We start from the raw sequence: 21,568 nt of genomic DNA on the forward strand, positions 1-21,568 counted from the left end.
GTGGTCTCTCCAGGACTTTCCTTCGTGTCCAAACATATTTTATGGGGAAAAGAGCCAAGAGTGGAGAGACAGATGGATCTGAACTAAAAACCAAGTTTAAGATCTAGGTCTGCACTATCCTGAGACTTGGCCCAAGTCATGTCCCCCTTCTGAACGTCACTTTCCCTTGCAAATTCGAACAAGGAATGCGTGTCCACCCTACCCAGGGGCCCAGTGGGAGGGCTAAGTGGGGTCACTGATGTGAAGGCCATTTGTGAGCTACAAATCTTATAGAAACGTACGCACTATTATTTCAGAGTTGGGGATTTAGGAATAGGTCTCGTGCCGCACACTTGCTCCTGGAGTAAGGAAAATCCTGGAAGTCTGTGTGGGGGTCCCAGGTGCCCACAGAGATGATCAATTCACGGAAAACATTTACGGAAAACTGTCCCCAAGTAAATGGGGACAAAAATCTCTAGGTCAGGTTTGGGTTGGGAGCCTGGGTTTGAATCTGGGCGGAAGAGGAAAACAGCATCTTAGCAGAAGTTGAACCTGCTTCCTTTATGATCAGAGGAACCAAACTTCTGTTACTTTTAGTAAAACCCAAGAAACTTGTTATGGATTTTCAGGTAGGATGAAGTGGTTTTTAGGCTAGGAGGGAGTGTGAGGGCTTTATTTGAGTCTAAGCGGCCACTCACTAGCTGCGTGACCTCGGGTGAGAAAGTTCTCCTTATCAACGTCCTAGCGCAAGGAGTCTGAGTGGGAAAAAGCAGGCAGTGGTTAAGATGTAGGGACTTTTGCCCCCCTGCCTAGCAAAGATTATGGACTACTTGCAATCGTAGGACTTTTACAGTCAGAAAGTGACAAGTACGGCAGTTTAGATCCGGACAGGCTTTCCGCCTTAAAACTGTGGCTGGGGTCACAAACACTTCCACTTGGGAATCTTGTTTGATAAAACTGCATTCCGGGGGCGCCTGGGTGGCTCAGTGGGTTAAAGCCTCTGCCTTCAGCTGAGGTCAGGATCCCAGGGTCCTGGGATCGAGCCCTGCATCTGGGCGCTCTGCTCAGCAGGGGGCCCTGCTTTCCCCTCTCTCTCTCTGCCTGCCTCTCTGCCTCCTCCGGAGAGCCCCAGGACCTGCGTGTCCAGCTCCGATGCCCTCTCACCTGGTCAGCCTGACCTTGCCAGTGGTGCAGGGTCAGCAGTCAGGTGTCCAGAGGCTCCAGCGGCTGCAGGAAGGGAAGAGCCTGAAAGAGAGAACAAGAGCCAGAGATGGTTTCCACTCTCCAGAATGGAAACGGTGGGGTTTGATTGCAGCGGCCCCTGCTAGGGGCAGGTGGACCCAGACAGGAAGTGCCCCTTGGGCCTCCTGGGGAGATTTCCGGAGACTTCCGGAGACTTCTCCCAGAGAGGCTACGGCACTGGGACACAGGGACTGGGGGAGATTTTAGCCCCTCAATCTGACCCATGATGCAGAGTTTATGATGCAAGTTTCTCTTCCTCTCTGGGAGTTCCTGTGCACTGAGTAGAGATAAAATGGCAAAAAGGGAAGAATTTAAAACAGTGTGCGGGAGCAGGGTGTGCGCTCACAGGACTTTGGGGAAACGGGTGTTTCTGTTTGCGCGCTGGTTTCTTCGCCTGTTGAGTACATGCGGCGTGCTTACCTTGGGCCACGTCCAGGGCTTGGCGCTGAAACGAATTATCTTCCTTTTTTTCTACTTACCCCTGTTGAGTTCATGTTATTCTCCCAAGTTTACAAGTAAAAGCCAGAGATGCAGAGGGTAAGTTGCCCCAAGTCCTGCAGCTTGGGCAGGAACAATTAAAACCGTGATTAGGGAAGCTGCAGCTTCCAACTCCAGCATTCTTGCATGCTTTGAGCAGAGAGAGGGGACAGGCGGGGTAGTCAGCAGGGGTGGCAGACACACCCCGCAGAAGCCGGCTCAGCTGCCTGGGCTCAGGGAGCTTTGGGGCCGGGTCAGAGGTCATTGTTTTGGGCTCCCTTTCTCCCCTTCCTACCACTAGACTGGAGGCCTCTGAGAAGAGATGACAATCTGGGAGAACAAAAAGCTTCTGTTTTCCAAGAGAGCTCAGGAATGTGCAACTCACAGGCCGGAGCTGGAGCCGATGGGACATGAGTTTTTGGGAGGAGGAGGAGGCAGCGGTGGGTGGCAGCTCTGTGTGTGGCCCTGGGGCCACTGAGGGGAGATGAACTTACAGCAGGGCAGGGGGAGTGACCTGAGCACCCCGGCTTGAAGACCCTCTGCGGGGGAGGGTGTGGGAAGGCGGGGACAAGACGGGAGGCTGTGAGACGACCTCCTCAAGGAGCTCAGAGTTCCCAGCATCTCCTTGTCACTCACCTTGGCCTGAGGAGCCCCGGGTCGGATTCCAGACTCTGGGGACAGCCAGCCCACGAACTTTCCCCCTTGTTTTACTCATTCGCCTCTTGTCATCAGGGCCCTCGGCCTTCCAGGATGCAGAGCTCTTTCCTCACCAAGTCCCCCAACAGCTTGGGAAAGTGGGAGTGGACTGGGGACAAAAAACAATTAAAAAAAAATTAATATAATAAGGGATGCCTGAGTGGTTCAGTGGGTTAAATGTCCGAGTCTTGATCTCAGCTCAGGTCTTGATGTCACAGTCATGAGTTCGAGCTTGGTGTGGCGACTACTTAAGAAATATATGTATATAATAAGACACTCATTGCACAGCCTAATGATGATAAAGTGCCACCAATTTAAGAGTTTGGTTAGCTCAACCCTTTGAATCTGACGTCCAAATGGGGGCGAACCTAAATGATGTTTTAAGCATCAAAGGACTAATAACCTGATGAGGGACGCCCGCGTATTTCAAGAACACAAACAATAGGAGAACGAGACATACTTTACCCATGGGGAGGGGGGGGAGAATGGGAGTGGGCGCTGACGTCTGGGAACAATACGCAAAACTAGAGGGGGGCCTTGCAAGGACAAGTGGTCACGAATTCAGGAGTGCGATGAACTCTGACCCCACACGTGGGGACCAAAAGTAGACTCCCTGGGAGGCGGGGGTTCAATACATCAGGTAAGCGGGAAATCCCCCAATTCCTAGGCTCCAGTCTGTGTCCCCATCCAGTCCCCGCGTGAGCAGAACTGCAGCCCCAACACGGCAGCATTTTTCTTCCGGAGGCATTTGTGTCTCCTGCCCTTGTCCTTTTCTGGCCCTGGGGCTTCCCTAGATGAAGAGCACTTTCCAAAGAACCGCCTTCGCACTCCGAATGGTGGGCTATCCCCCAGAAGATTGGTGGCGGCCGGTCCCCCTCCCCGGTCTGGTACCCAAGGGCCGCCTAGACTGGACCCACGCCCCCCATGCCGGGGGTGCCTCCAAGCCTTTCAACGCTGGCCAATCTGATAAACGCGGAATGCATCTTCGATCATGGGTGAGGAGAACACCGTCTCCCAGCTCAGACCCCGAGGGGTCGAGTGCCTGCTGCGGTGTCTGCAGGGCTGGCTGCTCTCCTGATGACTTGTCAGCCCTAAGGCAGTTGGTCATGAACGTAGAAAGGGGCTTCCTTCGCTCAGGTTGAGAGTATCTCTCCCTCCTCGGGCCCAGTTTCCTTCCAGCTCCCTTGGAGAGGTCCTAGGTGGTCCACACATCGAGCGATTAGGAACGGGATCTGGGCCGTCTCTGTCAGCTGTCTGCAGGGACCCCACGGCAAAGCTGGGGATGCCTTGTCTGCGTCCACCGTACTCCCCATGCAGGTAAAACACGTAGTAATCTGCAAGGACCGTGGGTGCATGCCCTCACCTTTTCATGATTCTGCCAGAATTTATATGTCCCAGGTCTGTGCCGCACCGGTGAGCACCAAGTACCCATGGGAAGTGTGTGGGTGAGGGTGTGGTTTAAATTCTAGGTCCCCACTCACGGCCCAGAAGTCCTTACGCATTGCGATTGGCCTACGCGGTCTTGGATGGTGTATCCGAAGGCCACTGGGGCGAGCTAGATCTTGGCCTGGAAGACGAGAGCCACAGACACACAGCCATGACCGCGCAGCTGAGAGCCTCCCTCCTCGCACTGGTTCTGCTGATCGGCTTTCTGCAGACCCGTGCCAGGCCTGATAGGACGAGGGTGAGTGACCTCCAGACAGGCCGAGCGACTGCTCTGTCCTGCTCCAGTCCTTCTTGTAAGACTCTGACTTCTGCTTTCTCTCTTCTTGTGGTTTTCCATTAGCCTTTCTTCTCTTCTGGCCTCTTCTTGGGCCCTAGAGACCGGTGCTCCTTGAGCTGCACACCGGGAGGGAAGTCTCCTTACTGTGGTCCTCGCTCTCCTGCATCTCTTGTCAGGGTGGCCACACCGGTACCTGTGTCAGCGCTGGGCCGAAGGTGCAGGAAGACAGCAGGCGTCACGGTGGGGGCAGGGTTTGGAGGAGAGGGTGGGCTATGTCATCTGGGCTGCAGCTCAGCAGGACAGCTAGGACGAGGAGGAAGAAAACCAGTGTGGAAGTTTTACGGGTGGATAAAGTCAGAGAGTTAATCAGAGAAACACAAAATGCAGGCAAAATAACTGGAGGTCTGGGGCGCATGGGTGGCTCAGTTGGTCAAACATCTGCCTCCTGATCAGGTCATGGTCTCAGGGTCCTGGGACTGAGCCCGGCGGGGAGTCTGCATCTCTCTGCCCCTCCCCCCTCCCACGCGCATGTTCTCTCTCTCTCGCTCTCGCTCTCCCTCTCAAACACATAAATTAATCAATCATTGGAGGCCCTCAAGCAACTGGATTTAGAATCGGGAGTCTTGGATTCTGGCCCCAGTCTAGTCCCAGTTCACAGCTCAGTCGCCTTACTGGCGAACCGCGGGTGCAACTGCGGGGCGGGGGGGGGGGCAGCCATCGCGTGTGTAGCTGCGGGATGGGGGTGGGTGCAGCTGTGGGAAGGGACGCAATGATCTGGGTGACCTGAAGGCAAAATGGAACCATGAAGGGAGAGGCCGGCAACCTTTCATCTGGGTAGTGCAGCTGTCACTTCTGGTCTTGGACAAGTCCCTTTGCCTTGGTAGCCTCTGTTTGCTTTCTCATCTGAAATCTGTGGGCAACAGTATGTACCTCGTGGGCGGGTGAGCAGTCATCCTGACATGTAGAATGTGTCCGTAAAGGGCAGCGCCGGTAAGACCTTCTTACCTCTCTGAAATTGACGGGAGGACCTCCTGGCTGATGCTCCACTTTTGAGAATTTTTGTGGCTTTTCTGTTACTCAGGGCTGCCTAACTGGGTATTAGACCCTGGGCCCTGGGCTGTAACATTTGCTTCATAAAAAGCTGAGTCTGGAGGCGTTGGAGATGTATCAGACAGACTTAAATAGGCTTGAAGCAGTGATGAGTGTCGGAGTCAGCTGGCCTGAGAAGGGCTCCCCAGGTCCCGAGTCTCTTTGAATCGCCACACCCTAGTTACCCAACGTGATTTTCACTAAATGCCACTGCAGTAGCAAAGGAAAAAAATAAGAGAAAAATTCTTTAAAATATTTAGGTTGGAATCAGCACCATGGAACGGATGGATGCTTTGACACAGTGTTCTCTCCGTGCCTGTCTCAGTTCTGCTCCAGGTAACATGCGAAAGAATGCGTAGAGAAGGCACCTTTCTGCCCAGGAGCAGGGAGCGAGCTCGAGAGCCTGGTGAGCTAGTAAAGAAGCAGTTGGCTTAGAAGGCTGGAGAGAGTCTGGTTTTGCTTGTGTTGCATCTGGACAGGTGGTGGTTGGCTAAAATCCTTTCCAGTCCGTTGGATTTCCAGGGAGCCTGGCTTCCTCCTAGTTTAAGCCTGGACCTTCCTTAACAGATTATGACCTTCTTTCCTTTCTCAGATCAGTTCCTCGGCCTTTTTCTCACCATGTAGATTGGTGCTTTCCTTCCCACACTTTCTGTTTCATACTCCCTGTGCCCCATGAGCAACTGGCAGCAGCTTTCCCAATGTCGGAAAAGGGGTCCTTCTTGGACCCTATGTGGCTAGCGTGGAGGAAAAATCGAGTGGAATCTGCCTTGGAGAGAGATTTAACCAAAGAACAGGCAGCGAGGACGTCCTGGACAATTCATTTCTGTATTACGGGATTTATTCGTGTTGGTGGAATTCTGCCCAGATGAGTTGAGGACACTTGGGGAGGAACAGGTCAGGTGGAGCCCTGCTGAGGGCGAGCTAGGACGGGCGGGCTGAGGGGTTCACACTGCGGCAGCTGGATGCAGCTGGACAGGTTTCAGTGGCGTTCACAGGTGGACCTGTGCCCTCCATGTCCACCGGGGGAGGGAGCTACAGTCGGTTTCAGAGCAGTGTCTTGGAAGACCATCACACCAGCAAGAGAGGGACAGGATGGAGAACACTATTCAAGGCACGGCTAAGATCAGGTTCTAGAACGTTCAATGGAAAAGGCGCCCTGAGGACCTGATTGGAATCTAGATAATGTCTTCATTTTACCAGCGGGGAAACTGAGGGCCGAGCATGACTGCCCAGGTTCACAAGAGACCTCAACAGCAGAGCTGGCTTCTGACTCGCAGCCCAGAGTTCTCTCCACCACATACACAATCCTTCACTGGGGCATCCAGGCAGGACACCTTCCACCCAGAGTCAACGAGCTGCCTCATTTGCACAGAGGCATGAAAGGCAGCGCGCCTTCCTCTCTGGCCTCACGTCCTTCTAGGGCTCCCATCTCAGCTCACGGGTCTCTGCTCCGTTCCTCTCACTCAGCACATCCCCTGCTCTCCTGCCTCTCCCAGGGTAACAGGACAGGGAGATGGACTGTTGCTCAAAAACCAGTGGCTTCCAAGTCACGACACTAAGCCTCAATCCTGTCATACACCCGCAGACAACTCCTGTTTGTTTCCTGGTTCGTTTTCAGGTAACACAGGCACCAGTCTGAGTGCTTTGACAGCACACACAGATGTTAGGAACTGTTGTTATTAATATCATCCTTTTTTTAACCCTTCAGATGAATTGCTACAAAGACGTGAAAGGCACCATCTACGACTATGAAGCCCTCACGCTGAACGGAAACGAGCTCATCCAGTTCAAGCAGTACGCGGGCAAGCTCATTCTTCTTGTCAATGTGGCCACCTATTGCGGCCTGACGGCTCAGTATCCGGGTAAGACTTCAGAGCCACATCTCCTTGGGACTGAATTTTCTAGCTCATTATATTCTAAATCATAATTAGAACGACAGTCTCATTACACATCAAAATCAATCCTCGTGATCAAGTGACTTCCTTCCCTGATGTCAGGAGCCCGCCGGCAAAGGCCCGCAGGCTCGGTCTGGCGGGCCTGCCCTTGGAAACATAGTTTTATGGGAACACAGCCCTGCCCCTGCACTTACACACACATTTCACGTCTCCGGGCAAGGGGAGCAGTTGAGGTAGTGATGATGGAGGCCGCCTGCCCGGCCACGTCTAAGGTGTTCACTCTCTGGACCTTTACAGAAAGTTTGCTGACTTCTTCCCTATGTCCTGCCTCTGCTTTGCTCCTGAGCGTTCCAGGAGAATCGACAAATTTCGGAGGGCTAGGAGCCCCTCCACAGATTCCAGAAGCCTCCTTGGTAAATATCAGAGGCAGGATCCATGTTGGTGAGACTCTCCCTACAAAGCAGGGGTGGCGCTGGGGCTTCATACATGCTGCCGCGTTTGCTGAGAGCGGCTAGAGCAGGTGGGGAAGGAGGCGGGTCTTCCTGCCCCAGCTCAGTGTCTTCTGGACGGAGACGCCCCCTGTCTGCCTTACCCATGGAGGGACGTTATCTTTCTCCTACCTCAGACCACGTCCTTTGACAACAACAAGCAGGATGAAGGGTGCCTGAGTGGCTCAGTTGGTTAAATGTCCAACTGTTGATTTCAGTGCAGGTCTTGATCTTGGCGTTGTGAGTTCAAGCCCTGCTACAGGCTTGGTGCTGGATGTGGAACCTACTTTAAAAAAAAATAATGAGGGTGCCTGGGTGGCTCAGTGGGTTAAGCCTCTGCCTTCAGCTCAGGTCATGATCTCAGGGTCCTCGGAGCCCCACATTGGGCTCTCTGCTCAGCAGGGAGCCTGCTTCCTCCTCTCTCTCTCTCTCTCTGCCTCTCTGCCTACTTGTGATCTCTCTCTGTCAAATAAATAAATAAAAATCTTAAAAAAAAATAATGAATAGGATGAATTTTACCAGAAATAGAGGGACTTATATTTAAACTAACAAGAACTTCATTTTTTGTTGTTTTTTATTATGTTTTTAATAGGTAATATGTTCACAAGTCTCACAAGTTATAGGAATCAAAAATCTAGAGTGAGAAGTCTTTCTGCCTCTTTCTTCCTCCCTTTAGAGGACTGGTATTATCATGTGTACAAAATACACAGACAGAGTGTTTTTTCCTGCACCCCCCAGCGGTAGAATAATATAAATACTACTTGCACTTTGCTTTTGGTTTTAATAAAAGTATTTTAGAGTTAAGACCATCTCCTCATTCTTTTTTAAGATTGAATAACATTGTGTTGGACCATAACGCATTTTACCAGTTTATAGTGACTTCAAAAGTCAATGTACTCAGTTCCCACTCGTGCATAACAGACCAGGACACCAAAGAGTGGTTGCTTAAGGACCGGAAGGCAGGATCCCCAGTTTATTGTCTTTTGCCCGGAAGGAAGTGATCATGTGCAGTGACTAAAGATGGGCAAGGATGCAGGGAGAGGTACTGGGGAACCATATGGAATCAGGAAGGCGATCTCTAGCTTGTGAAAAAGCAGGAAAGAAAGCAAGGGAAGGGAGAGGAGAAAGAGAAGGAGCAGAACAGGACCCAGGAAGTACCAGTTGACCAGGTGGCCGTGCAGAACCTGAGTGGCACTGGCTGGTGTTTGCCAGGGGACTGAAGTCATCCAGCCCAGAAAGTGCTGGCGATAAAAATCTGAGCAATCAAATTGGCAAACAGTGAGAGAAGGCAGGTGCAATCTTGTGTTTTGCCATGTCGGTGAGGACCGTTAAGCAGAACGTATCTTTCACATCCTGTGGGTTGTTGAAGACCACCAGGAAGCTGGGCCTGGGATTTCTCTGGTTCTCTTTGCACCTGTCAGGTTTATCTGTTCCACCCAGGACACCCAGTCTGTACGGAGGAAAGCAGCCCATTCTCATCGGTGTCTTTTCCTTTAAAAAGGAAATCTTCAGTCCAGCAATTAACTCACTAGGGAAGGCAAGACCTTGTGTGTGTGTGTGTGGTTAACAAAAGACACAACACAAAATTGACAATTTTAGCCATTCCTGTTACTGGTCAGTAGTGTTAAGTGTTTTCACATTCTTAAGAAACGGATCTGCAGAACACTTCCATCTTGTCGAGCTGAAGCTGTACCTGTTAACGACACCTCCGTTCACTTTCCACGAGCACTTGCACCTCTTACATCAACAGGAACCTGGGGAGGTTCCGAATAGTAGCGATGACTGGGGGTGCCGCCTCAGAAGGGACTCACAGAATTCTCTGGGACAGCACCTGGTCATCCCTAGTTTTCAGGAAGGGCCCTCAGCCGGTTCTGATGTGCCAGACACTTGGGAAATATAATAGGGCCCTTATGATAAAGGGCTTTTGAAGGCGTGTCGGGAGCTCTAGCATCTAGGCCGGCCGGCCTAGAGGAGCCCGGCCACTAGGAGCCTTTCCAATCAGACTTTCCCTTCCTGAGGCCTCTCTTTCCCTGAAAAAGGGCCAGATCATTCTCTCCGCAAGGCAGAGTCTCCAGCCCGGCCTCCTACTGCCCCTTCTCTACCCCACAGAACTGAATGCACTTCAGGAGGAGCTGATGCCCGTGGGCCTGGTTGTGCTGGGCTTTCCCTGCAACCAGTTCGGAAAGCAGGAACCGGGAGACAACTCGGAGATCCTTCCGGGGCTGAAGTGAGTGCTTGTTTGCGATCCCAGAGGAGCCTCCGGCGAGCTTTCTTCTGTCTCCAGCCTCCAGCGCCTCTCTGAGTGGGGATTCCCGGGAGGGTGGGCATTAGGCGTACCTGCAAACGGACATCAGCTTTGTCCAACCCTGATGTGAGTCTAGCGGCATCCAGAGACCTCCTTCTCCCTGGGACCGAGATCTGGGGGACCAGAGAGGTGCAGGAACATGGACACAGCGGAACAGAAGCAGCGCGGGGGGGCCAGCAGAACAGAGAAAAATTATGGGAACCAGGGGTCCCAAAGTCCCAAATCGCCTTATTTCCCCTTCCCAGCCCTGTTTTCCACATCCGCCCTTCTCCCTGTCCCTCCCGTGGCCCCACAGTGCCCGCCTTCGCTTGCTCGCATATGTGCTGGGGCTTCCTGGGAATGTTGTACCTCGTTGCAGGCACGTCCGTCCAGGGAGAGGTTACGTACCTAATTTCCAGCTTTTTGAGAAGGGGGATGTGAATGGCGAGAAAGAACAGAAGGTCTTCACCTTCTTGAAGGTGAGTGAATCACTGACCCAAACCTCTTCTTCCCTCGCATTCCTAGCACAGAGCTGGTGTGGTGGAAATGGACCCAAGGCTCATGCCTGGAAGTGGCCTTGGGTTCTTGGCAAGAGGGCTCCACGTTCGCATAGAGATTGCGGTTTAATTTGTCAGTATGTCTGGGATTCCGGCTTTCGTGATGGAGGGGGCTGTGGAGAGTGGTCGTGTTTCCGAGGACCACCCTTGTTTGCTTACTGACATTCCTTCATTCAAGGTACATTTGCTGAGTATGAGTTTGCTATGGATATAAAGAAGGGGGTGCGCCTGGGTGGCCCAGTCATTGAGTGCCTGCCTTCGGCTCGGGTCATGATCCCAGGGTTCTGGGATTGAGCCCCCGCATTGGGCTCCGGGCTCAGTGGGAAGCCTGCTTCTCCCTCTCCCCCTGCGTGAGTGAGTTTCCTCTCTCACTTTCTCTCTGTCAAATAAATTAATTCTAAAGAAGAAGAAGAAGAAGAAGAGATAGGCTTTGGTCCTTGACGGGTTCCTGCTGGAGAGGGGGAAGTAGAAATCAACAGGTTAACACCATGTCATAAGCGCCTTTTATGAATCACTGACTTTTAGATCCGGAGAGCGGAGGGCTGAGAGGGTCCCTAACTACCAGCTGTTAATTGTTCCTAAATGCTGGATGGCGAGCCAGCGCTGGCCCAGATAGGGATGTTTACACACCCTCAGCAAACTGAAGAAAACAGCACTGTGTAAGGAGGTTTCATGAACTCAACTGACTCATCGGGCTTCCCGTTACTCTAAGATTCGGACCTATATGCAATTTATTCTTACAATGTTCTTTTTAAAAAATTAAACGATGAAGTGATGCTGTTTCTCTAAAGTTTTGTTATTTGACAAAACAAAATGCTGGAACTCCATGTCGGTCCCAGAGATATTTTTCGAATGCTACTGGCCCAGGAGCCCTAAGAGCTGGGAAACTGCATTCTAACCTAAACCACTGGCTTCACAGAAAAGGAAATGGACAGTCACAGAGGTGATGTGTTTTACGGTGGTGTGGCTTTGTGATCACAGGGGTCACAGGGGTACAGAGGAGGGGACAGACTTTTGCTGTTACATCTACAGCCATCTGGATAGCTGGCACGGTGGCAGTCGGAGGATTTGTGAAGCATCGCGGGAAATCAGAATGTCTAGGCTTGGGAGGGAGCGGATTCCCTCTGGGTGAAAATACCAGAAATGATGCTGTTTGTCCGTTGCAGCTCTCCTGCCCTCACCCCTCGGAGGTTCTGGGATCTTCGAGACACATATCCTGGGATCCCGTAAAGGTCCACGACATCCGCTGGAACTTCGAGAAGTTCCTGGTGGGGCCTGACGGAGTCCCGGTCATGCGCTGGTCCCACCGGACTCCCGTCGGCGCCGTCAGGGCAGACATCCTGGAGTACCTGAAACAGCCCAACAGTAAATAGGGCGGCGGACGGGGGAGGAGCCGCCCTGCTTCTTCCCGGGAGACCTTCTAAAAAAGGCCGCGTCTCTCTACCCTCTTCCTACACGGGCCCCCCCTTGCCCAGATCACTCCATCCCAGCGTCCCCACTCTCCACCGAGCAGTCATGCAGGAGGCGACCGCTATTCCTCCCTGGGAGAGTACCATGTGGGAGAAGAAGGAATCCCCAGATCCTCAGAGCTCTGTTACACATCCAGTCACACCTCCCCATCCGAGGAAAACCAGTCTTCCGGAGGATGGCTCAGTCTGCCGGCACGGCCTGAAGGAGAACGTTCCTAGACGGAATGTTCCCCCTGCTCAGTCCACCCTGAAGGTGCAGAAGCGACAGAGGGCAGGCGGCTAGGCAGCCTCAGCCCCACCTCGCAGCACTTGCCCTCCCCGAGACCAGACACGTACTGTCAGTTTCCAAGTCCCTTCAGATCAGTGCGCGACACACCCCCTCGCACACGCACGCACGCTGACTGGTCATTCTGGTGGAGGAGTGGGAGCAGGAGACAGCCTTGCATGGAGAGAAGGGCATCTCCATGGCAGTGGGACCCAGAGCCTCTCTCTACTTTAGATCCTACAGAAACTTCCCTATTGTCTGACCTTCCAGCGCACTCAGGTTAAGACACCTGGGCAAGGCATCCTTGGAAGGATGGGCTCCCCCCGCCCCCCGCGGATTCCTCAGCCCTGCACTGTCCCTAATAAAATGTCTTCGGCAGCACCTGGCATGACTGTGGTGGTTTTTGTACCCTAGCCTGTGCTCAGACTTGTCTCATGTCTCTCGTCCTCCTCGCTGTGACCATGACAGACGGCGTGTTTCCCAGACTACCTGAAGCCCTCGGACAGAAGGAATTACCCGCCCAGGTCTGTGCAAGGTTGTCACCTGGGGGCTCTTGACTGTTCGCCCTTGTCAGGAATGACAGGTTGGGTCGAGTCCCCTCGAGATGACTGAAGGCCGAGGGCGCTCTCTGACCAGTTAAAGGCTAACTGTGGAAGCCAGAGTGCCCCGGAGGGAGGAGGTAAAGATCCTCTCATCTCCTGCAACCCAAGGGCATAAGAGGCTATGGTTGAGGTCCAAGACTTAATCATAGGAAGAGCAGATCTCTAAAGAAGGTTAAATTCACCAACTAAACTGTGCCTAGGTCATGGGCTTGATTGGGAAAGAAGAGAACTTGAGACACTGGGTGGAGACATCTGGTTGGTTGCATTAGAACACCTAAACCCCAGACTTTCCAAGACCCCCAGTTCTCCTTATTAAGGGTAAGCCTGTCCTTCTTGCTTGACGACAACCCAGATGCTTCTGTTCTGCTAAATGTTACGGGCTCTGCCCCCAACCCAACTAGAACTAGATTCTAAGAGTTCTGGATCAAGGGGCATGAGACACAAAGTCAGCCACAGGAGGGTTCACTGGTATTAGAGGATTTTCCCAAAGCACAGAAATTTCTCACATTGGCAAGAAACCAACACACTGTTTGGATTCTCCAGACTGGAAAAAGAAACAGCTCTCACTAAATGCAGCAGAAATGCCAGGACTGTCGTGGCTGACAGCAGAAAGAAGGGGTCAAGAGCTGAGAGGCAGGTCTGCACTAGAGCGGGTTTACGGCGTGATGCTGGAAACCCACTGATGACGATGTTGCAGGAGTTTGAGAAAATAAAAAGAAAAGTGTAGGATCATGGAGAAGTTATGTGGCAAGTGTCCTTGAAAGGCCTGGGCTTAAAGGAGATTCTGCTGAAGTAATCTCGCTGTTAGCAATGTGGATTATCCCAAAACGATCCGGGCCAGAGACGGCAGCACTCATGCATCAGAGTGTGAGAGTGTGTGTGTGTGGGGGGGCGGTCACTCTCTAGAGTGCTGGAGATGACGCATAGAACACAGCTTCCCTAGAGCAAGGTAGATAACAGCCAGCACAGGTTACCGTTGTCCAGTCAGCAGACACCAAGAATGGATCACCGGAGCCTGAGGGCAGCAGCCCCAGCCACACATAAAATCACAAAACCTTGTTCAGCTTCCGATCCTGAACTGGTTTTCAGACCCAGCATCTCTGAGCAAAGGAGAGGTGCAGGTCCTGAGAAGGTACGACCTGCACCACCACCACAAACACGTAGAGTAACTTCCCCATTCCTTTTCTAAAGGGACTTCTGACCATTCATTCCGCATCGCTAAAACCGAGAAAGGGAAATACCGTTATAGCTCAAGCACTGCTGGACATAATAAGATCCAGGCGGCCGTTGATACCGGAGCACCCGACGTGTTGCCACGGCCCCCGTGAGAACGGAGGCTGTGGGGACCAAGCAGCCGGAGTCCGGGCCCAGGTCCAGTTCACGGTGCAGCCACTGAGGCCAAGGATGCATCTGGTAGAAATTTCTCCTGTCCCCACCGTACAGGTAGAATGACACACGTGGCAGTGGGCAAACCTGCTGCACCAGCGTCTTCACATGTGGCATACGAGCTGTCACAGCAGAGAAGGCCAAGTGGAAGGCCTGACGCTGATGCCCAGACCCGCCGCTGGGGCAGCAGATGCAGCCGTCCTCCTAGGCAGAGTGACAGAAGAGCCAAAAGGACCAACAGGACACACGACCGTCTCTCCGTGTAACACACCAGTTTGTTCCTACAAAGAGGAAAGGGAAGGTCCTGGGAAATGACAGCAACCACCTGCCTCAGACTAAACCAGGGAACAGCCCGGATTGACACTGCTGCCCCTGCTATGGGATCTTTGTCAGAAAAGATGAACTTACATCCTTGGAGTCTTTAAAGAAATATGTGGAAAATAAGGTTACGTGTAACACTTTTGGGGCCATTAGTTCAAAAAAAAAAAAAAATCACCTGAACACCATCATAAAGTCTTCCCCTGACTCATCATACTCTCTAGACACCCCGACATTGCCACCTCAGACCCTTACCTCCGGCTCACAGAGCACCTGCGTCTGCTCAGAAAGTGTGGAGGACACTGACCCCCTGGGAATGTCGTCCTGTCAGAGACTGACTTCTCAGCTAGGAAGGCCACATTCCTACTCAGAAGACAATATTAGTGGCTTTGGGATCAGAGATGAGACAGGACCGATGGGCTGGTCAAACCTCTGGCTCTTCCCCGGGACCAAGAACTGAGCTCACTCGTTAGCTCGGGCTGGGAAATTCCTGGGAAGAGAAGAGACAGGATCAGAAAGACAGCCCTGCTCTGGGGCATGGGTCCTCAACCTCAACCTCCATACTGAATGTCTTCTCTATCAGAAGACAGGTCAAAGGCATCCAGTTAAATTGGGACAGATCAGTGGGTGGCTTGAACACAGTCTCTTACGAATAATGTAAGGATGTGGAATAATGAGTCGTTACGTGTTCAGTCCTCAGAACAGGTGCAAAGGGCTATCTAAGTGTTTCCTCTAGCTTGACCATCGTGGGGCATAGTTTATGTTACAGGGTTCAATAAAAATAAAAGAATACACGGGGTCAAGAGCTGCCCCTGCAGCCACCAACATGGAGACACTGAACTGAGTCCTGTTCTCAGCGCTCGAGTGTCCCAACCTGAAGCTAAAGGACCCATCCTGGGTGCACCTGTGGCCGTGAATGTGTCTGCACCGCTGGTGTCATTCTCTCCTCCTCGTCACCAGAAGAGTCACTGACGATGTTACTGTTGGCACCTCCAAGTGCAGGCTCTATGGCCGAAGAACATGGGCACCAGAGATAGCAGCTCGCTTGGACGCTATCTTATGGAAGGACTCACACCCAGCGTCCTGTTTACAGCTTAGGGCTCACAATCCCTGGTGGGTTGAATGCACCAAACATTCCAAAACTCAGTAGATTTCTTCTTCTGTTTGTTGGATTTGCCTGTGTCCTATTGAGTTTTGTCATGGCTAGAGTATTCAGGAGAGTGGAACGGCCAGGCTATCTGAGGAGTTAAAAAGCCTTTTGAGAAGAAATCGGTGGATATTGAATTTGCTCCTCTTCGTGAAGTTTTAAAGGCTGTACCAATCCTCTATGTAAAATATGGAAAAGAATGAAAAGCAGCAGAAGATGAGTACTTCATCTAGTGAAAACACAGGAAGGCACTAAAGCTTGAACAAGAACGTCTTCTGGGTATCAGAGAGGCAGGTCATCACAGTATTTTCCCTGCCGGCCTATACTGATGTGCCAACAACGGTAAGTGGGATTTACCACTAACTTCCTGGTTTTTCATTTCTCAAAGAAACTACACTCCAGGAACACCTGGGTGGTGCAGTCGGTTAAGCCAGGACTCTGGTCTGTAATCTGGGGGAACTGGGATCAAGTCCTGTGTGGGGACTCAGTACGGAGTCTGCTTCTCTGCCTCTGCCGATGACTCTGCCACCTCCTCTCTCTCTAAAATAAATAAATACGTATTTTCTTTTTTAAAAGGAAAGACATGAAGAAATATTGGGGCACACCAATAAAAATTAAAACCTTAAAAAAATATATACTCCATTTCTACAACTATAATGTTTAATAAAGCGATCATTTTCTACAGCCCCTTTAACAATTCTTGCACATGACATTTCTAACTTTCAAGTATTAATGTAGAAGTCAGGAAGGGAGACCCCTAAGCTGCGGACTCTGGACAGACGGGCCGCTGCGCCTGCGGTGACTGGCCCTTACACACAGTGTGTGACCACACGTTATCTCAGATATGTGTGTGAGACTGTCTCCTGCACAATAAGATATAGTAAAGGAGTAGAAATTAAAAGTTTTTCTAATTAAAAATAATACATAAACGCACACGTGTTACATAGAGCGTGTGTGAATGTGCAGTTAGACATGCCCGCTCCAATATTACTCCTGTGAAAACCTTTATCGAACGGTGTGAAATGACCCACAGCACAAGTAAAGAGAAGATCTGAGCCCGAGACCTTAGAAAATGTTCAAGTACTTTTCATGTCGTTTCCTGCATTTCCTTGGCCCGTTTTGCAGCTCTGTATTTGCAAAACAGTGCTCCTTCCTTAGGCAATGCCCGCCCTCAAAAGGCTTCAGGGCAGTACCGGATTTTGCCATTCTGAGGCTAGAAGCCAGCTGCGAAGGGTCGGGCGGCAGGTGGCCCGCGCGGGAGGAAGGCCCGCGGGGACCCCGGCTGGGAACACACTGCGCCCGGCAGGTGGCATCCATCCCTCGGGTGGGACCCTCCTGGGTGGGACCCTCTCCTCCCCGGCCCTCCCCTGCCCTCCCCTACCCTCCCCTCCCCTGCCCTCCCCTGCCCTCCCCTCCCGCCAGGGCACCCACAGGCCCGGCTGTTCGCACGGAGCCGTTTGGACCCGTGTGACCTTCCTTCCTCCCAATTCCAGTCTGAGGGAGGAGAGGCGCGGGGGTCGGAGCGCACCTGCGACCCTGCGCCTCCAGCGGCCCCGGAGGCGGGGGAGAGCGCGCGGGAGCCGCGGACGCAGGGGCTCGTGGAAGGCTGGGTCCGAGGCACCGACCGCCCGGCGCGGTGTCCGCCCGGGATCACACACGCCTCCGCGGCCCACACTCGCGCGGCTCCAGTGGCGCAATCGGTTAGCGCGCGGTACTTATAAGACAGTAGCTGCTGGGCGATGCCGAGGTTGTGAGTTCGAGCCTCACCTGGAGCAGCTTTTACACCCGCCCTCCGGCCCCCGCCGGCCGAGTCGGCACCGGCTGCCACGACGACTGCTCACCGCAGCGAGCTCGGCGAGGACCGGACCGTCAGACAAAGACTCGGGCCCAGAGTCACTAAAAATCATAAAAACGGCCGAAAAATACTCCTCCGCCTGATTTGTTCACTCCACGACATCTGGGCAGTCTTGGTTTTTGCTAAGTCTTTCCGTGGACGGTCTCCTGTCCGCACCTGCCTTCCCTGCCTCGGGTTCTCGGCGCCTCCGGGCCGCACCGGCCCCGGCCCCGGCCCCGGCCCCGGCTCCGGCCCCGGCCCCGGCCCCGGCCCCGCCCGGCTCCGCGAGGCCTGCAGTGACTGACGGCGGAGACGCGGGTGTCAGACGCACAAAACCCGCTGACCCTTACCACCTCCGACTGGAGCGGGGAGACTTGCGTCTGGACCGACGGTTGCGGGAGGCCTCCCGCAGACCCCGACGGAGGCGGGAATTCGTCCGCGGGCTCCGCGCCCTCAGGCCTGCTCCAGATGCGGCTCCCCGCCCCGAGCCGCCCACCAGGCCCTGCAGGCTCCAAACAGGGCGCAGGGACCGGCCAGGGGAACGCTTGGTAAAGAAGGGACAGGGAACACTTGACTCCCCCAGATGTACAGCGGACGTATGCGCAGAGGTTATTCACGGAGTGAATTATCTCACTTACAAAGGAGATAATACATGATCAGTTAATTAACAGCCACAAATTCCTCCCATCTCTCCGCGCGTCCCCTTGCAAGGGGATTTGGCAGGATCTTCCATCAAGAGTTGGGGTCTACTTCTCCGCCTCTTGGACGTGACCTGATCTTGTGATTGACGCAGTACAATGTGGTGGGTGTGATTTTGCAGGAGATCCAAGATGAGGCCTGGAGAGCCCTTCCAACTGCCCCTCTTGCTCTCTTGGGCCCCTGAGACCCTCCACATGAAGAAACCCCGTCTAACTTCCTAGAGAACGGAGGAAGAGATGCCGCCATCCTGGCCATCCCATCCTGACACCCCAGACATCAGACTGACGGGTGACTGCAATCACGTGAATGACCACAAGCAAAACCAGTGAAAGAACTGCCCTGCTGAGTGAAGCTCGAATTGTTAAACTGCAGAATTGTAAACAAAAGAAACAGTGTTGAGCAGCTCAGTTCGGGTGAGGTTTGTTACAAAGACACACATGATTGCTAAATGCATTTAGCACGGAATAAGAGGAGGCAAATTAGCAGAGTACTACTTTGGGGGATCTTCTCATGGTCCTACACATTGGGTCCTCTTTGTTCTTGCCATAGCATAGAGACTCCAAATCAAGGGGACCTTGGGATATTTAAATTTATTCCGGGAGTAAACTGTCTCCTCCGGCCCTTGCACCAAGCCTAGAGCTGAAAGGCCCAGAATTTGCAAATCTCTATAGTGGTAGAGGTGTGAATGAGGAGGCAGTGTCTACATTCCTTGCCGGCTTTTCCAAACAGACCAGGCTGTAGGATCCTTACTCCCCTCTAGCTGCATCTTGCCACTGCTGGCTGTCTGATTATCGAAGGTCCTGGTTTGCCTTGTCACCCATGACAAGGAGACCAGGGCTGAATTCACATGGAGAAACATTTGCATATTGAAGTAATTTAGAGATACCACGCACTCACATCTGGTAGCTTGTCGCCTAATATTTTTTCAAGGAAATCCTATAACGGAAATTCGCACTTGCAGTCATGGTGGCTGGAAGTTACATGTACAGTTCTTTTTTCAATTAGGTCTCCGGGACCTTCCTGCAGCGTTATCCACAAGATACTACATGTAGGCCAGACTTGTTTGCTTATACAAAAAAAGCAATGATAGAAAAGAATATATGCATAATGTATTGGTGGACCCATAATAGAGAAATGTAATATATTTGCCAATAAAACACAGAGAAAACAGAAAGTAAAATAGCAGATATAAATACCACTATATCAAAAATAACCTAAGTTGTGAATGAATCAAACCAGCAATCAAATAGCAGAGACTGTCATTCTGGATTCAAACAAAAAGATGCAACTGTATGTGGTCTACAGGAGATACACTTTAGATTCAAAGATAGGATAGTTGAAAATAAAAGAATCATAAAAAGATACATCATGTGCACAGCAACCACAAGAATGCTGAAATGTCTATGTCCAACATTACACAAAATAGACTAAAACAAACAAAAAGGTTCTAGAGATAAAGAACAACATTTCCCAATGATGAAAGGATCAAACCATCAGAAATATATAACAATTGTCAATACATATGCACCCAATGAAAGAGCACCAAAATTCACGAAGCAAAAACTTTAAGAAATAAAGACTATTCAACAATAATGGTTGGAGATTTCAGAATTTTACTTTTTTTTTTTTTTAAGATTTTGTTTACTTATTTGACAGAGAAAGACACAGCGAGAGAGGAAACATGAGCATGAGCAGGAGGAGTGGGAGAGGGAGCAACAGACTCTGCACTGAGCAGGGAGCCGGACACTGGTCTCGATCCCACGACCCCAGGACCCCGGGATGACCTAAGCTGAAGGCAGACACTTAACTGAACCACCCAGGCACCCCAAAATCTTACTTTCAATAATAGATGGAACTAGACAAAAGATCAACAAAAAAAAAAATAAATAAAGATTTGAATCCTATTATAAACCAGACCTAACAGACATCTATAGAACATTCCACCAACAACAAATAAACATTCATCTCAAGTGCTCATGGTACATTCTCAAGGATAAACCATATACTCAGCCACAAAACAAACCTTGATACATCTAAAAGGATCAAAATAATACAAAATATATTCACCAATCACAATGTATGAAATTAGAAATTAATAACCAAAAACTTGATAGAACTTACAATTATGTGAAAATCAAGCAATATACTCTTAAATAACAAATGGATTAATGAAAAAAACCAAAAGAACAGGAAATACTTTAAGATAAATTAAAAGGAAAGCTTAATATATGAAATCTTATATGATGCAGCTAACACTGGGCTTAGAAAAACACACACAGCTATAAATTCTTATGTTAAAAAGGAAAACAAATCTCCAATTAATAATGTAACCTTAAGGCACCAGAAAAAAACAGCAAACTAAATCTAAGCAAGCAGAAGTAAGGAAATAAATATTAGAGTGGAAATTAGTGAAACAGAGAACAGAAAACAATAGAGAAAATCATTGAAACTGAAAGCTGGCCTTTTGAAAAGATCAACAAGACTGACAAACCTTCAGCTGATTGACTAAGGATAAAAGAGGGTGGACTGAAACTCCTAGAACTAGAAGTGAAGGAAGGGAGCATCACTACTGACCTTACAGATATAAAAAGGCTTATCAAGGGATACTGTGAATAACAGTACACCAACACATTAGATTACTCAGATGAAGTGGACACAGTTTCGGAAAAGTACAAACTACTGAAACAACTCAAGAAGATTAGACAATACAAACGGATCTATAATATACAAAGAGATCGAATTAGTAACCAAAAGACTACCCACAGAGAAAAGATCATCCCCAGGCATCTTGACTGCTGAATTCTACCAAACGTTCAAAGAAGAATCAATATCAATTCTTTACAAACTCTTTTATTTTTTTGAAAGATTTTATTTATTTTTTACAAGATTTTATTTATTTGCTAGAGAGAGAGCATAAGGAGGGGGAATGATGGGCAGAGGGAGCCCAACATGGGGCTCAATCCCAGGACCCTGGGATCATGACATGAGCCAAAGGCTGATGCTTAACTGACTGAGCCACCCAGGTGCTCCCACAAATTCTTTTATCAGCACCACACTCTAACCAGCTGAGCTAACTGGCCCATACAAATTCTTTTAAAAAATAGAAGAGAACGAAAGACTTCCTAACTGATTTTATGAGGCCATTACTACCCTGATGCCAAAAACAGACAAAAATATCACAAGAGAACTACAGGACCAATGTTTCTTATGAACATGGACACAAATCCTCAGCAAAATACTAACAAACTCCAGCAACACGTAAAAGGAATTATATACCATGACCAAGTGGGATTTATCCCAGGAAAGCAAAGTGAGTTTAACATGTAAAAACCAGCTATTATAGTATACCACATCAATAGAATAAAAAACAAAAACCACGTGATCACTTCAATAGATGCAGAAAAACACTTGACAAAAT

General features: G+C 50.7%; 1 protein-coding gene, 1 long non-coding RNA gene, 1 other non-coding gene and 1 pseudogene across 5 annotated transcripts; 3 read left to right on the forward strand and 1 right to left on the reverse strand.

Annotated features, from left to right (window-relative positions):
• The first annotated feature begins 3,991 nt into the window (after positions 1-3,991).
• GPX5 (glutathione peroxidase 5) lies at positions 3,992-11,803 on the forward strand. Of its 3 annotated transcripts, XM_059399684.1 has the most exons (6): positions 3,992-4,055; positions 6,341-6,357; positions 6,915-7,068; positions 9,699-9,816; positions 10,253-10,352; positions 11,597-11,803. In XM_059399684.1, exons 1-6 carry the CDS (start codon positions 3,992-3,994, stop codon positions 11,801-11,803), a joined length of 660 nt encoding a protein of 219 aa, XP_059255667.1. The 3 variants fall into 3 exon arrangements, with proteins under 3 accessions (XP_059255667.1, XP_059255665.1, XP_059255668.1); XM_059399682.1 differs by lacking the exon at positions 6,341-6,357 and having other exon boundaries at positions 3,992-4,078; XM_059399685.1 differs by lacking the exons at positions 6,341-6,357; positions 9,699-9,816; positions 11,597-11,803 and having other exon boundaries at positions 3,992-4,078; positions 10,253-10,314.
• LOC132017725 (uncharacterized) lies at positions 11,704-14,780 on the reverse strand. The gene is made up of 3 exons (XR_009404387.1): positions 14,726-14,780; positions 14,008-14,433; positions 11,704-11,779 (listed from the first exon to the last, which is right to left on the reverse strand). It is a non-coding gene; the product is annotated as an uncharacterized LOC132017725 (long non-coding RNA).
• A 516-nt stretch (positions 14,781-15,296) lies between these two features.
• LOC132018551 (oligosaccharyltransferase complex subunit ostc-like) lies at positions 15,297-15,720 on the forward strand (annotated as a pseudogene).
• A 1,579-nt stretch (positions 15,721-17,299) lies between these two features.
• Positions 17,300-17,392, forward strand: TRNAI-UAU (transfer RNA isoleucine (anticodon UAU)). Its single transcript is given in 2 exon segments — positions 17,300-17,337; positions 17,357-17,392. It is a non-coding gene; the product is annotated as a tRNA-Ile (tRNA).
• Positions 17,393-21,568: the final 4,176 nt, after the last annotated feature.

This window comes from Mustela nigripes, chromosome 5 (genome assembly GCF_022355385.1).
Source record: "Mustela nigripes isolate SB6536 chromosome 5, MUSNIG.SB6536, whole genome shotgun sequence".
Classification (NCBI taxonomy): Eukaryota; Metazoa; Chordata; class Mammalia; order Carnivora; family Mustelidae; genus Mustela; species Mustela nigripes.

Bases quoted from the DNA above. Each gene is read 5' to 3' on its own strand.
- GPX5 (XM_059399682.1), top strand. From the start codon at position 3,992: ATGACCGCGCAGCTGAGAGCCTCCCTCCTCGCACTGGTTCTGCTGATC. The intron at 4,079-6,914 runs GTGAGTGACCTC...TTAACCCTTCAG, and splicing joins CCAGGCCTGATAGGACGAGG to ATGAATTGCTACAAAGACGT. The intron at 10,353-11,596 runs GTGAGTGAATCA...TGTCCGTTGCAG, and splicing joins AGGTCTTCACCTTCTTGAAG to CTCTCCTGCCCTCACCCCTC.